Source organism: Physeter macrocephalus, chromosome 8, assembly GCF_002837175.3.
Source record: "Physeter macrocephalus isolate SW-GA chromosome 8, ASM283717v5, whole genome shotgun sequence".
In the NCBI taxonomy this organism is placed as follows: Eukaryota; Metazoa; Chordata; class Mammalia; order Artiodactyla; family Physeteridae; genus Physeter; species Physeter macrocephalus.
The window spans coordinates 127672393-127688458 of record NC_041221.1 but is presented as its reverse complement, the minus strand read 5'-3'; the positions used below and the strand labels follow the sequence as shown (position 1 = coordinate 127688458).

At 43.9% G+C, this 16066-nt stretch overlaps 2 protein-coding genes across 4 annotated transcripts in view; one reads left to right on the top strand and one right to left on the bottom strand.

The window, feature by feature from the left end:
- The window catches only part of LYRM7 (LYR motif containing 7), a 43576-nt gene extending 41889 nt beyond the window's left edge, over positions 1-1687 (bottom strand). For all 3 annotated transcript variants that reach the window (XM_055086738.1, XM_055086739.1, XM_007122200.4), the window contains exon 1: positions 1473-1687. In XM_055086738.1, coding sequence (XP_054942713.1) covers positions 1473-1490 — 18 coding nt within the window. In that variant the 5' untranslated portion in view covers positions 1491-1687. The remainder of the gene's footprint in view (positions 1-1472) is intronic.
- A 4500-nt stretch (positions 1688-6187) lies between these two features.
- On the top strand, positions 6188-11010 carry HINT1 (histidine triad nucleotide binding protein 1). The gene is made up of 3 exons (XM_007122201.4): positions 6188-6416; positions 8899-9003; positions 10694-11010. Exons 1-3 carry the CDS (start codon positions 6306-6308, stop codon positions 10856-10858), a joined length of 381 nt encoding a protein of 126 aa, XP_007122263.1. The 5' UTR covers positions 6188-6305; the 3' UTR covers positions 10859-11010.
- The last annotated feature ends 5056 nt before the right edge of the window (positions 11011-16066 follow it).

Below are 16066 nucleotides of genomic sequence, written 5' to 3'. Positions count from 1 at the left end.
CTATTTACAATAGCCAGGACATGGAAGCAACCTAATTGTCCACTGACAGATGAATGTATAAAGAAGATGTGGTACATATATACAATGGAATATTACTCAACTGTAAAAAGGAACAAAATTGGGTCATTTGTAGAGACAGAGATGGACCTAGAGACTGTCTTACAGAGTGAAGTCAGAAAGAGGAAAACAAATATCGTATATTAACGCATATATGTGGAATCTAGAAAAATGGTACAGATGAACCAGTTTGCAAGGCAGAAATAGAGACACAGATGTAGAGAACAAACGTATGGACACCAAGGGGGGAAAGCGGGGGGTGGGGGGGATGAACTGGGAGATTGCGATTGACATGTATACACTAATATGTATAAAACAGATAACCAAAAAGAACCTGCTGTATATTAAAAAAAAAAACAACACTATTTTCAATTCAAAGCACTTACTACACTTATAATTAAGTACTTGTTTAAACTCTCCCTACCTGCCAGATTTCTGTATGAAGTTATTGTTGCTTCCACTATGCCTAGACAGTATAGGTTAAATGCTGGCTGTTAGGTGCTACTAATAACTATTATGGACACTCAGGAAGTTTTTTGAATGAATAACCGTTTACAATTCTGTTTCTCTTGGTCCTGTGACATATATTGAAATGTACTAAAAACAGAGTTCAGTAGTACACGAGGCACTCTTGGTGGCTCCCTGTTATTGACCAACCATTATAAGCACTGCTTTTCCTTACTATACTATAGCAGGCCGTTTCCCCTTTTCCATATCTCAACCAGTGACAGGGACTGGTCTCAACCGGCCATGCTGATAATACTTAAAGTTAGGGATGGCTGGTCTCAGAGAATTGTACACTGGCCAGGAATGCGCATCAGTTTGACAAGAAATGAATCCGACACCAGGTCCTCGGGGATGTGACCCCCGACCCCGGCGGGGCCATCACTTCCCAAGCTCGTTCAGAACACTTAGGAATCACAGGTTTCTGCTCTGTCTCGCTAAGTGCTACTTTTGGCAAACGGTTTTGCCGGGAATCGGTTTCCTTGGTTCCTAGACGTCTGTGCATCTTCTGGTTATCTGACGAAGCCTTTCACCTCATAGGATGGTTTCAGCGCAGGACTGACTTTGGTGTCTCGTACAATTCCCAAGAATGTGAAATGGGCCCCTCACACAAACGCTCGGTGTGGAGATGGCAAGGGGGCAGAACTCAAGTCGCCGGCATGCATCACGGACAAACATTCCGTACCCGGTAGACGAAGAAGTAGGACCACCTGTGTCGCCCTCTCTCCTCCGCACCTGCACAAACCTTCGACTGCCCTGCAGGGTCAGTCACCGGCTCCTCAGCTGTAAAGGCCACATACTCCGTGGAGCGTCCTGAACCCCAGCTACAGAGATTCCAGACTACGTTCGCAAGGCCGCGCTCTTACCCACCTCGCCAGCATCACACCCAACCCCTCCCCGGACCCAGTCACCTTGGCCGCCTGACTCATGGCTCTCCTCACAGTTCCGGCTACTTCTTCAGCGGTCGAGCCGCCCCGCCTGTCGGCAACCAGTCACCGCCTGGTGTGGACTGTCCAACACCCCGTAGCCACGTTCTTAACGAGCCGCAACCAATCACCACGCAGCATCTCCTTCGTAGCCCCGCCCCCCGTGGAGGGACAGGCGAGAGGTGTTTGCTAAGCCGGTACCCTCTGGGAAAACCGCGAGGAGCCGCCGAGCTCAATTACAGCCGAGAGGGGAACGGAAATCACCTGGACGCCATGTTAGTTAGGGGCAGCGGCACTTCCGGCTATTTCTGAGGCAACCGCCGGTGGCGGAGTGTGGATTGACACTTAGTTGATGGCTTCGGCACCTTTATGTACTTACCTCCTGTTTGGGGGTTGGGGTTATCTATTAAGGAACCATTATTTTAACGTTTCCGGGTTGCAAATGTGTCCTTGCAAAAGTGCATAAATAAGAGCCAAGCCCTAACAACTATAGTAGGCGTTGACTGGAACGCTGACTCCCAAAAGCGCTATTGGTATATTACCCCACTTCATTCCTCTAGAAGGTGAGGTTGAGTTACTTGCTCAAGTCCACACGATTAGCAAATGGAGGTCTGGGATACAAATGCCTATGATTAACCTGAAAGCTCAGTCTTACCCTCTACTCATCCTGCCTACTCAACTCGCCCTACTCCTTGGTTTTGCTGGTCAAGAGGTTGGAAACAGTTTATTAGCAGCATCATGATCATAAACAATCATAAAGCATCTAAGTACATTTAACTTACGACCTTGCAAGCATCAAGAAAAAAATCTCAACCTTGCTCCCATCGCATAATCATTGTTTGTCTTCCCTACCCACCCCGCAGGTTAACTTTTAGGTAAAATTGACTTTTTATTAGGAATGAAAGATTTAAACCAATGGATATCCAAGACCCTTTTCCTTCTCTGTGATTTATGTCATTTTAAAGAATATTGCAAGTCATCATGAGGATAGCAAGATAATAGTCGACTTTTTAAAAATTAAAATGCATTGGATTTGCAAAAGAGTGTTTAACATAAGCAATTAAAGCAAATATACTGGATACTGTCTTTTATCCAGGAAACAATAAATTAGATGATCTTGTGACATTGTATAGTATTGCCTTCTGATTGTTAATGAATGATTCAAAGATGCCAATTTTCATTTTCAGTTTAGAATCACAGCCCAATCTCATGAACATTCATAATTTATTTTTATAATTTCTGGCTAACTAGGGTCCTGTACTCAGTTAACTAAAGCCACTTATCTGCCAATATTTGAAAGTACAGTTTCCATAGTGCCCAAAAATCAATTCAGTCCTGAAGCTTCTCTTCTCTTAGGTAAATCTGTATGGTTCCTTGAGCTGTTCCATAAAAGAGGAGACTATTCTGGTTGTTCTGGGAATATGTTTGTTGGCATCTCAAAGTGTGGGACCCAGAACTGAACAGGAAATTCCTACATGTTCATCATGTAAGGTCATGGAGTATGTGGTAGGCAGACTAATGGCTTCCAAAACATGTCCCTATTTAAATCCTAGGAACTTTTGAATATATTATTACCATTTATGACAAAAGGGGCTTTACAGATGTGATTAAATTAAGGATTTTAAGATGGGAAGATTATCCTGGGTTGTCTGATGGGCCCAATGTAAACACAGGATCTTTCTTTTTTTAAGGTTTATTTATTATTTATTTATTTATTTATATTTAATTTTGGCTGCGTCAGGTCTTAGTTGTGGCACCTGGGGTCTTCATTGAGGCATGGGGGATCTTTCGTTACAGCACGCGGGCTTCTCTCTAGTTATGGCGTGCGGTTTTCCTCTTCTCTAGTTGTGTCATGCAGGCTCCAGGGCAGGTGGGCTCTGTAGTTGTGGCACGCAGAATCCAGAACAAGTGGGCTCTCTAGTTAAGGCACTTGAGCTCAGTAGTTGTGGCATGCTGGCCTAGCTGCCCCGCGGCATGTGGGATCCTAGTTCCCTGATCGGGGATTGAACCCGCATCCCCTGCATTGGAAGGCGGATTCTTTACCACTGGACCACCAGGGAAGTCCCAACACAAGGCTCTTTATAAGTGGAAGAAGGAAGCAGAGTCAGGGAGAGGTTTGCAGATGCTCTTCTGTGGTCTTTGAAGATGGAGGAAGGGCCAAAAGCCCAGGAACACAGGTGGCCTCTAGAAGACAGAAAAGGCAAGGGAACCCGTTCTCCCCTAGAGCCTTTAGAAGGAATGCAGCCCTGCTGACACCATGATTTTAGCCCAGTGAAACCCAATTTGGACTTCTGACTTCCAGAATGTCATCTGCTTGTGGCCCCTTCCATCTTCTAAGTCAACAGTGAAGCATCTTCAATCTTTGACTCTCACCCCTGCTTCCATCATCATATCTCCTTGTCTGAGTCTCACTCTCCTGTATCCCTCTTTCATTTAAAGGGGTCCATGTGATTACACTGTGACCACCTGGATAATTGAGGAATCTCCCCACCTGAAGACCCTTAACTTAATCATATCTGCACATCCCCTTTACCATGTAAAGTAACATATTCACAGGCTCCAGGGATTAGGACATGGAAATCTTCTGCCTATCATACCCACTTTGGATGAAGCTGGTCAATAAGGATGAAATGGAAGGAAATGAAGTAGGAGAAGCAACCATGGGCCTGATCACTTAAGAGCTTATAAGCCAAGTTTAGGATTTTATATTTAATTCTATGATGAAATGCCTTACCATCAGGAGAGCGACATCATGTTTCATATTGTATAAAAATCATCTTGGCTACTGTATAGCAAATGGACTATAGTAGAAGCAGATAGGCAAACTAGGAGTCTCTTGAAGCACTCCAGGCAAGGTATGACAGAGACTTGGATTAGGGTGATGGAGTAGAGGAGGTGAGAAGTGATTGGATTCATATGTGTTGAAAATCCACAAAAAAGCGTTGATGATTGCAAGGCTTTTGGCTTGCATAATTTGGTGAATGGTATCATAGTAGATGTAAAGTGCTGCAGGAAGAGGTTTTTAGATTGTTTGTTGTGAGGGAGTAAAAACAAATTTGAAGTGCCTGGTAGACATCCTACTGAAGGTGGTGAGTAGGCAGAAATATGTATCATACACCAATCTGGAATTAAGGGGTCGGGAGATAAATACTGGAGTCATTACTCTGTAGATACCAAAGCCTCTTAGTGAAAGATGACCATATTATTTACTACCCAACCCAGTATATATTCATTTTTTAATTTTGACAATTTCAGTCTTACAGAAAAGTTGCGAGAATGATAGATAGAATTTGCAAATACCTTTCACTCAGTTTCCCCTACTGTTAACATTTTACTACAGTTGCTTTATCCTTTTCTTTTTTGGGGATCTCTTTACTGTTTGAAAGTGAGTTGCAGACACAATACCACTATACTGCTAAACACTTCAGTAGGTTTTTTTCCTAAAAAAAAGACATTCTTTTACATCAGTGGTTCTCAAAGTGTAGTTCCCAGGCTAGCAGCAACTGCATCACCTGGAAACTGTTAGAAACCTAAATTATAGGGCCCCACCCCAGATCAACTGATTTTGATAATTTTGCTGTATGTATGTGGGGAAATTAACAAGACTTTCAAAACTATTTCCTAATTTGTATGCATTATTTAGATTTCACCAATTGTCTCAGGAATGTCTTTAATACCAAAAGTACCAAATGGGACACTTTTGTGATTAAAGGGGACCACTATCAATAATTTTGCCAAGGCAAAGTGGTAAAGGTATAATTTTTCATAATAAGGACACTTGGAGATTAAGTATTAGCTAGAGAAGAGGGCGAAGAATGGAATGCATTGAAAGGCCTGGAACAGAAGGCTCACTATGAAGGAGAAATAGCATCCAGAGAGGTAGGAGAGTGAAGGCTTTTGCTGAAAAGAGGGCATGGTCAACAGTGGCAAATGTTGCCAAGGGGTCAAGTATAATGAGAACTGGAATTGCCTATAGGATTTTGTAAGTGGAGGTCCTTAGTGACCTTGACAAGAGGCAAATGGTTTCAAAAAAGAAAGATAAAGTGGACACAATATATAGAAAACTCTTTTAAAAAGGAGCAAAGACATGGAGGGGTATGTGGGGTTAGGAAAGGTGTTCTTTTAAGATGGGGCATCTTACATTATGCTGATTAATGCTGGGAATAATTCTTTGCAGAACAGTCTAGGGAGGTTTACAAACTACTGATGCCTGGGTCTCTCACCCCCAGAGAGTGATTTAACTGACCTGGGGTGTGGCCAAGTTCCCGGGGACTTTTTACATGCTCCCCAAGTGATTTTAACGTGCAGTCAAGATTGCGAACCACTCCTAGAGTGAGGGAAAAAAACGGATGCAGGAGGGCTTACTTGCTGGAGCTAAGACCTATGTAGCTGACAAATGAAGTTATCATGGTGTCTCTGCCAGCAAAAAAGGCCAGTACTGCTTAGGTTATCAAATCTTTTCAGTTACAGTATCCGATTTTTCCTACAAGCGTCCATAAGTTAAGCAAAGGGCTTACTGCAGTAACACCGCTCCCCGAGAGACAAGAAAGGAAGAAAAACGATCTTGGTGCGGAACCCTCGGGCCTCCAATCAGGAACCGCCCTCCGGTTTAGTCGCGCCCAGCGATTCCCCTAGAGCTGCCGGGCGCCCGCAGCAGACCAGCGCACGTCGCCAGTGCGCACGCGCACGAGCTGCCGCGGCAAGAGAGCAGCGGTCCCCCAGCGGGCTTGGCCGCCAGCTCCCGCCCTCTGCCAGCTCCCACGGCTCCTCCCTCCTCCCGACCTTCTCCCCGGCCAGCCGTGCGGGAGGGAGGCCGAGATGGCAGATGAGATCGCTAAGGCTCAGGCCGCTCGGCCTGGTGGCGATACGATCTTCGGGAAGATCATTCGCAAGGAAATCCCAGCCAAAATCATATATGAGGATGACCAGGTAGGCACCGGGCGCCGCCTCGCTCGTGGGCTGAGGCGGGGCAGCCGCCTGTGGACACGCGGGTTTCCCGGGGTGGGAAGGGAAGGGAAGGGAAGAGTCGGGGTGGGGGTGCGCCGCGGAGAAGGGAAGGCAGCGGGCCGCCTCGCACGGCCTCCGCCTCGGGCCCGCAGCCAGCGGGCTGGGCCGCGGCCGCTCCGAGGCGGCCGGCCGGCGCGTGCCTGCGCTCCGGTTACGCGTTATCAGCCCGGAGCGCTGGCCAGGCCGCCGGGCGCCCGCGGGCCCGCGCTGCGGGGTCTGGGTGCTTGTTGTGGGCGCGCCGGGTCCTCGGCGTGAGCGCCCGCCTGCTCCCCGACTGCCTCGGACCTCTCCTGTGTCAGGAATCTGACAATCTCGCCCGCGCTCTGCCTGACAGGCAGAAACCCGATCGCACCCTGACTCGGGCCCAATCTCCGCGATCTCCCGCGCACAGCCGGCCTGCCCGGGAGCTCCCGGGCGCCTCTCCCCTCCGCCTTGCGCTAGAGGGCCGGGGGCGAACGGCCTGGGGGCGGCACAGACGCGCTGGGCCTGGGCGAGGGCCGCTAGCCAACGCCACCCGGACCCACCCCCGCCGCCCATTCTCGGGCCTAGGACTCCTGAGATGAGAGTGGGCCGCATCTGGGATTTGCTTTCCTTTGGCCCCTCCCGGGAAGAATGGTTCCTTTTATATTTTACAGGAAGCAATTTTATGCCAAGGGATTAAGAATGTCGTTTTTGTTGACTTCACTGTAGGTGAAACTGTTTTAGAAAGGCCGAGTTCATTTGACTTCGAGACATCTTGTATAAAATACTTAGTGGGCGGTTATATTTATGGATCTCACATAAAGCTGGACAGGTTGGCTGATTTAGATACAAGGTTTGTGAACTTTAATAAATTAGCTTTATGAAATATGGAATATAAGGAAACATTTTATGCTACTAGTAGCGTTCTTAGATTCAGAACACCTAAGATTTAAATCCTCGAGGTGAATTTATTTAAATATCTTTATTTGTCCGTTAGGGGAGTTTTGTTGTAGGTAATGTGTATTTCTTTAAAAATATTTTAAGTTCTTTTAATAAATGATCGTTGAAATACTTTTGAGCCATCAAAGTCCCAAGATGTAACAGCATGAAGCAATCTAAATGATACAGCATTTTTGTACAGAGTACCAAGTAGAATAACTCCTGAGACAGTTAAGCTGGGATAAGTTCTATTAAACAGCTTCCACCTTCAGTAGAGAACAAGAGATTCAAAACCATTCAAGTGGTATGTAATTTGTCTAAATGTTACTTATGCTCTTCATTTCTACAAAAGAGAATAGATATATTTATTAAGTAATTGAGTAAAGTTGGAAGAAATCGGTGTTGGTCAAATATCAGCAAATTTCTCATTACAAAAGTGATCACCGCCATAAAGGAAAAAAACCAAATTGCACAACCAGGACTCCGGACCTAGGGAAGGTGGGGACGTGAATCAAAAGATTTCCTTTAAGTGGCGCTGGGAAAGTTGGATAGCTGCATATAAATCAATTAAGTTAGAACACACCCTCACACCATGCACAAAAATAAACTCAAAATGGCTTAAATGGCTTATGTTTAAAGACTTAAATATAAGACATGACACCATAAAACTAGAAGAGAACACAGGCAAAACATTCTCTGACATAAATTGTACCAATGTTTTCTTAGGTCAGTCTCCCAAGGCAATAGAAATAAAAGCAAAAATAAACAAATGGGACCTAATCAAACTTACAGGCTTCAGGCTTTTGCACAGCAAAGGAAACCATAAAAAAAACAAAACAAAACAAAAAAAAACGAAAAACCGAAAAGACAACCTACGGAATGGGAGAAAATATTTGCAAATGATATGACCCACAAGGACTTAATTTCCAAAATATACAAACAGCTCATACAACTCAACAACAAAAAAACAAACAACCCAATGGAAAAATAGGCAGAAGAGACATTTCTCCAAAGAAGACATACAGATGGCCACAGGCACATGAAAAGATGCTCAACATCACTAATTATTAGAGAAATGCAAATCGAAACTACACTGAGGTACCACCTTACACCAATCAGAATGGCCATCATCAAAAAGTCTACAAATAAATGCTGGAGAGGGTGTGGAGAAAAGGGAACCTCCAACACTGTTGGTGGGAATGTAAACTGGTGCAGCCACTATGGGGAACAGTATGGACGTTCCTCAGGAAGCTAAAAACAGAGTTATCATATGATCCAGCAATCTCACTCCTGGGCATATACCCGGACAAAACTATAATTCAAAAAGATACCATTAGACTGTGAGTTCCATGAAAAGGACCAGAGGACCACATGTATTGTGTCCAATTCTGATTTCCTAGCATTTATTACAGTGTTTCCCATGGGGTTAGTGTGAAAGAATGATAAGTTTAGGCTGTAAGATTATATATGAAAACCTTGATTTCCCCCCTCCCCCTTATTCCAGTGTCTTGCTTTCCATGACGTTTCCCCTCAAGCTCCAACACATTTTCTGGTGATACCCAAGAAACATATATCCCAGATTTCTGCAGCAGAAGATGATGATGAAAGTGTAAGTACATTTACTAACATCATTAATTTTCTTGCTTTTTAAATTGGAAGACTAAATTTTGACTTTAAAATAATGTCACATTTTCATTTTCCTGAGGGCATTACTGAGGAAAATCAGAAAATCATTAGGGGTTCAATGCAATGTATAAGTAGTTTGATTTTTTAATGAGATATAATTGACATATAACATTAGATTTAAGTATATAACATAATGATTTGATATATGTATATACTACAAAATGATCACAGTGGGACTTCCCTGGTGGTCCAGTGGGTAAGACTCTGCGCTCCCAATGCAAGGGGCCCAGGTTCAATCCCCAGTCAGGGAACTAGATCCTGCATGCCTCAGCGAAGATCCCGAGTGCTGCAACCAAGACTTGGCGTAGCCAAATAAATAAATAAATTTTTTTTTTGGACTTTAATTCCTTTATTCAAATGATCTCTGGGCTTAAGTTTACAAAACAAATTTCATCTTTAGACTTTCATTTCTCCCTGAGAATTTGATAAAGAGAAAAGATACATATTCACATTAGATGTAGTTCCATATTTTTAGAGTTTTTATTATTAGAGAACCTTACTATTTTCATTCAGTCTTATGCAGAACCTCTGATATGCTATGTTGAGCAATGTAATTGGACATAGTTTGGCATGGAAAATAGGAAATTAATTTTCAACCTTTGAAATGGAGTATCTTTAGTGTTGACTGATTAGTGTATTTGCTTACCCATTTCCTAGCCTTCTGGGGTCAAAACTACACTCCCACCAACAATCCCAGAATGATGCCCAAAAGAAGTCATCACCACAAATTTTTAAACAAAAAAGTGTCCTAAGCAAGGATTAGTTGGTGATACGCATTTTTCCTTAAGTAAGAAATAGTGTTATCATACAGGAGAGGGTTCATTGGCTCTTCTGTTAATGCCGTTAAAGAAAAATAATTATTTGATTTTGCTAGGAGGTACTGGCCTCAATTAAAATTTTTCCTGGTGCTCTTTGTAGTAGGTTATATAATTGTTCTTAAATACTATTTTATTTAGGGGTACATTATATTTCTGACCTCACTGATGTTGGGCCTGGTCATATGACTTAACTTGGCCAGTGAGTACAAAGAGAAGTGATACATGTCTTTTGAATAGAAACTTTAAGAGCTAGCACCCGATTTGCCATGTTCTCTCTTGCCTCTGCCACTGTGATCATACAGAGACTGTTCCATCAGCATGGGTTTCAAAGTGAAAAAGATGTAGAATATACAGCCTGGTCAACTTGTGATGAAGATGTAGTAAACACAAGAAATGTATGTTTGTTGTAAACCAGATTTGGGGGTGGTTTGTTACCACAGCATAACCAGTTCTATCCCTACTGATACACTCCCCCATAACAAGCAAGCAAGGTATCTTGCCTTATTAAGAAAACTTAAATACCACTTGGAATATGATTTTAAAATTGTTTTAATTGAGCAGATTTTTGTCTCTAATTTGTTTATTGAAATTAGTAATTAATAAATACCTAATCTTACTGGGTTTTTAATTGTAGATTATATTATTTTAGGATTCAAAGTGTTTCCAAATATTTGCCCAAAGTCTGTTTCAGTTTGGCAGTTTTTTAATTTAATATTTCAACTTGGTAGTTTGTTACATGATGACAAGAAGTTGTAAATTACCATTGCTTAAGAAACTTTTTTTTTTTCTTTCCAGCTTCTTGGACATTTAATGATTGTTGGCAAGAAATGTGCTGCTGATCTGGGCCTGAAGAAAGGTTATCGAATGGTGGTGAATGAAGGTTCAGATGGGGGACAGTCTGTCTATCATGTTCATCTCCATGTTCTTGGAGGTCGGCAGATGAATTGGCCTCCTGGTTAAGTGTGTTGTAGGGATCATTTTCCCTTCACTATGCAGTGATCAGGTCTGCAAGTTCCAATATGCAAAACAATACTTTTTCTTGCCTGTGTATGGAGAGATTGCAGAAATAATTTAAAAAACCCGTACGTAATAAAAGACATTGTTGCATGGTCTGAATTCTGTATTTGACTTATTTTAAAAAACATATTTGTTGGAATGTTTGAAGGTGGAGTTCATAATTTGGGAGGTTTTTGGTTTTTCTCCCCATGGAAGACTCAACGTATGTACATGGCTATAATGGTGTGACTGATCTTTGAAGACAAATTTTAAAATTTCATAAATTAGCTTTAGCTTTGAAATATCCTTTTAGGGTAAAATATTAGTCCAGGAGAAGATTTTCTAATCCAATTCTCTTATTTTCTAAGAACAAAGGAGTATGTGATGTGATTGATCCAGAAAATGACAGTTGTGGGTCTAGCAAAAATGCTTTTTGTCCAGCTCACGTGTTTCTCCTGGACTACTGGGGTAGTGTGGAAGGGATGAAAGTAGATTTGTCACAGAATCTTTGATGACCATGTGAAGCCATACAATGATGTTTCCTTGTTACCTAATGCTGTTTATTATAAAGACTTGCAAATATATTATTTAGAATTAACTCTCCAAATTGAAAACTCATTGTTGTGAATGTGTATGTGCACACTAGCAAAAATTTTTAAGTTATGCATGACTCTGGCTATGTAGAGTTGGGGGGAAATCTCAGGGTTTGAGTTCTTATGTAGGCTGACAACAAAACTTTTTATTTTTTGGTCTTGCCATGCACCCTAGCCTTTCTAAGTTTGTGCAGGGCAAACAGGTTTGCTTCTTTGCTTTCCTTCATGTAGGCACTTTCCAGCTTCTAAAATTTATTTAATACTTCTTGCCTGCTTTGTCTCTTCTCTCATTCTCTTTGTGTTTATGGGTTCCTTCCATTTTTAATCCCTAAGACCATTTTAGTAGATTTTGACACATTTTATTGCAAATTGTTTTTCTTCTAAATTTTTAATTTTATTAGTGACTTAAAAAATTTAGGGGGGGTGGATTAGGGAAATTGGCTGTATATGTCTTACAAATGAGTTTTTTCCAACTGTCATTTTTTTACTTTGTTTATGGTGTTTAAAATATTTAGTTAATGTATCAATTTTTAATTTAGTTCATATTTTTAAGAGCCTTTCCCACCCTAGGAGGATTTATAAAAGAAATTATTCCCCTAATACTTTATGGCTTTACATATTTTTATGACTTTTTTATGAGGGAAGTTCTGGGGCAGGGGATGAGTTTTGGAGGGATTTGTGCCGCTGTAAAAAATGTAATAATGAGAGAAGCATTTGTATTATATATAAGAGGGTTGAGTCTAGTTTCCTTAGGCATATTAACTTTCCCATTGATTTCGTCAAACTAGTGCTAATAAATCAGGTAGATAACCGCTAAGTTGTCATGCTGATTGTGTCCAACCTTTCTGCCTAAAATCGTTCTGAGACTCAATTTTCAGTGTGTGTTTGGGGGTGGGGGGGTAGGGGGGGTGGGGGGGTGGGTGGGGGTTGAGTATCCCACATAGGACCTGCTAATTCTCCAGATACCAGCTGGGCGTCCTACAGTTCTTCAATTCTGACACTACCCAGAGATAACATCAGATTCCACAGGTTAAGGGTTCAATCCTACACAACTGCCATCCCCCTATCCCTCCAACTTCAGATGCCATTCACAAGCTCCGGTTGTTACCCTGTACTTCTGACCAGCTGGCTGTAAATCACACATTCTCAAGACTCTTCCTCGACTTCAATTAATTTGCTAGAGTGGCTTACAGGGCTCAAACATTTTTCTTACTAGATCAGTGATTTATTATAAAAGGATATAATTCAGAAGCAGCCAGATAAGAGATACATAGCACAAAGTATGGGGAAGGGCCAGGAGCTTCCATGCTTTCTTTCAGTGCACCACTCTACCCAAATCTCCACGTATTCACCAACCTGGAATCTCTGAAAAATGTTCTTTTGGGTTTTATGGAGGCTTCACTGCATAGGCACGGATTGATTAAATCATTGGCCATTGGAAATGAATTCAAATTCCAGCCCTTTTCCCCCTCCCTGAGGTTGCTGGGTGGGGCTGAAAGTTCCAATCAAGGGGTGGTTGATTCCCTTAGGTTACCTAAGGGTGGTCCAAAAGTCACCTCATTAAAATAACAAAAGATACCTTTATCCCTCTTATCACTTAGGATAATTACAAGGGTTTTAGGAGCTCTGTGCCAGAAAGGGAGATGAAGACCAAATATATATTTCTTACCATAAATCACAGTATCAAACTGCCTGAAACAGTCTTGTGTCAGATATTCACCAAACCTCAGGTGGTAGCCAATTTCCAAGATAGCCCACAGACATCCTCTCCTAGCATCCACACCCTCGTGTAGTGGGTCACAAAGGGCTTGTGGCTTATATACCTTGTTCTCTTGGATTGCTCACTTTGGGGGAAGCCAGCTGCTATGGCCAAGGACACGCAGGCAGCCCAGTGGGAAAGCCTATGTTGGGAGGAACTGAGGCCTCCTGCCAGCATCCAGCGTTAACATGTCAGCTATGAATAAACCACCCTGGAAGTAGATCCTCCAGCTCCAGTCAAGCCTTCAGATGACTGCAACCTCATGAGAGACTCCAAGGCAGAACCAACCGACTAATCTCCCAAATCCCTACCCCACAGAAATTAAGAGATAACAAAGGATTGTTTTAAGCCACTAAGTTTGGGGATAATTTGTTACATAGCAATAGATAACAAACATCCTCTTTTCCTTAGCATATAGCTAAACTACATTTCCCTGCATCCCTTCAGCTATGTGGGGGCATATGCCTGTAGTCTGGTCAGTGAGATGTGTGAGGAACTGATGTATGCCATTTCAAGCCCCAGAAAAATCTCCCATGCTATCTATCCCCCATGCTTTCTCTTTTCTTTTGTCTTGGCAAAATGCAGAAAGGATCCAGCAAAGGACAATGAGCTGTTTGATGGAAGGAGCTTGAATCCCTGAATGAATGGGGCAGAGTCCTCATTATTCCTGACCCACATCAGAATTTGTTAAGCTGAAACAGGAGGGAAGGGGGCAGGGTACAACTTTTAAAAGAATGACATAGCCCGAGGACACGATATAAACTGATTCGAACCAACAGGTCCAAGAAGGCAGACAAGTCCACTAGACCTTAAGCCTCAGGATATGCTAATTGTAACACATCAGCAAGCTAAATGACACACTCACAGGTGCCATGACAGTTCCAAGGCTGATCATAAAGGTCAAAAAGTAGGTGCTGGCCTAATTTTTGGAAATCCCCACCCCTTCTCCAAAATAGCTGGAATACTCCTCCCACTTATTAGCCTATGAAATTACCCACCCCTATAAAAACTGACAACCCCATTCCCTGAGGGCCACTCTTGCCTTCTGAGATGGCCCACTCTCTGTGGAGTGTGTTTCTCTCTAAATAAATCCACTTCTTACCTATCACTTTGTCTCTCACTGAATTCTTTCTGTGACGAGACAACAAGAACCCAAGCTTCGGGCTTCACTGGTGGCGCAGTGGATAAGAATCTGCCTGCCAATGCAGGGGAAACAGTTTCGATTCCTGGTCCAGGAAGATCCCACATGCTGCAGAGCAACTAAGCCATGCACCACAATTACTGAGCCTGCACTCTAGAGCCCGCGAGCCACAACTACTGAAGCCCACATGCCTAGAGCCCGTGCTCCTTAACAAGAGAAGCCACCGCAATGAGAAGCCCAAGCACCACAACGAAGAGTAGCCCCTGCTCACCGCAACTAGAGAAAGCCCGTGCGCAGCAACGAAGACCCAACGCAGCCCAAAATAAATAAATTAAAAAAAAAAAAAACAAAAAAAAGAACCCGAGCTTCATTAAGTCCTGAGACCAGGTGTGTGATCTCAGTTAAAAGACCCTGGCTTTGAACAGGGGTGCGGAGGGCAAAGCGGAGAGATTCCCGCACAGAGGATCGGTGCCAACTAGCACTCACCAGCCCGAGAGGCTTGTCTGCTCACCTGCCGGGGAGGGCGGGGGCTGGGAGCTGAGGCTCGGGCTTCGGAGGTCGGATTCCAGGGAGAGGACTGGCGGCGTGAACACAGCCTGAAGGGGTTTGTGCACCACGGCTAGCAGGGAGGCAGTCTGGGAGAAGTCTGGAGCTGCCAAAGAGGCAAGAGACTTTTTCTTGCCTCTTTGTTTCCTGGGGCGTGAGGAGAGGGGTTTAAGCGCGCGGCTTAAAGGAGCTCCAGAGACGGGTGCAGAGCTGCCGAAGAGACAAGAGACTTTTTCTTGCCTCTTTGTTTCCTGGTGCCAGAGGAGAGGGGATTAAGTGCGCCGCGTAAAGGAGCTCCAGAAAAGGGCGCAAGCCGCGGCTATCAGCGCGGACCCCAGAGACAGGCGTGGGACACTAAGGCTGCTGAGGCCGCCACCAAGAGGCCTGTGTGCGAGCACAGGTCACTCTCCATACCACCCCTCCTGGGAGCCTGTGCAGCCCGCCACTGCCGGGGTCCCAGGATCCAGGGACAGCTCACCCGGGAGAACGCACGGCGCGCCTCAGGCTGGTGCAGCGTCACGCTGGCCTCTGCCGCCGCAGGCTCACCCCGCATCCGTGCCCCTCCCTCCCCCCGGCCAGAGCCAGAGCCCCCGAATCAGCTGCTCCTGTAACCCCATCCTGTCTGAGCGAAGAGCAGACGCCCTCGGACGACCTATGTGCAGAGGCGGGGCCCCTTTTCTCTTTTTTTGAGTGTGTATGTGTGTGCTGCTGTGTGAGATTTTGTCTGTATAGCTTTGCTTTCACCATCTGTCCTAGGGTTCTGACCGAAGCGTTGTTGGTTTTTTTAATAAAATTTTTCTTCTTAATAATTATTTTTTATTTTAATAACTTTATTTTATCCTTTATTTTATCTTCCTTCTTTCTTCCTTTCTTTCTTCCTGTCTTCCTTCCTTCCTTTCTTCCTCTCTTCCTTCCTGCCTTCCTTCCTCCCTCCCTTCCTCCCTTCCTTCCTCCCTTCCTTCCTCCCTTCCTTCCTCCCTTCCTTCTTCCCTTCGTTCCTCCCTTCCTTCCTCCCTCCCTTCCTCCCTCCCTTCCTCCCTCCCTTCCTTCCTCCCTTCCTCCCTTTATTCCTTCCTTCCTCCCTTCCTTCCTCCCTTTCTTCCTTCCTTCCTTTCTTGCTTTCTTCCTTCCTT

Coding starts and splice junctions, on each gene's coding strand:
- HINT1 (XM_007122201.4), top strand. CDS start 6,306: ATGGCAGATGAGATCGCTAAGGCTCAGGCCGCTCGGCCTGGTGGCGAT. Junction 6,417..8,898: donor TCATATATGAGGATGACCAG/GTAGGCACCGGG, acceptor CCCTTATTCCAG/TGTCTTGCTTTCCATGACGT. Junction 9,004..10,693: donor CAGAAGATGATGATGAAAGT/GTAAGTACATTT, acceptor TTTTCTTTCCAG/CTTCTTGGACATTTAATGAT.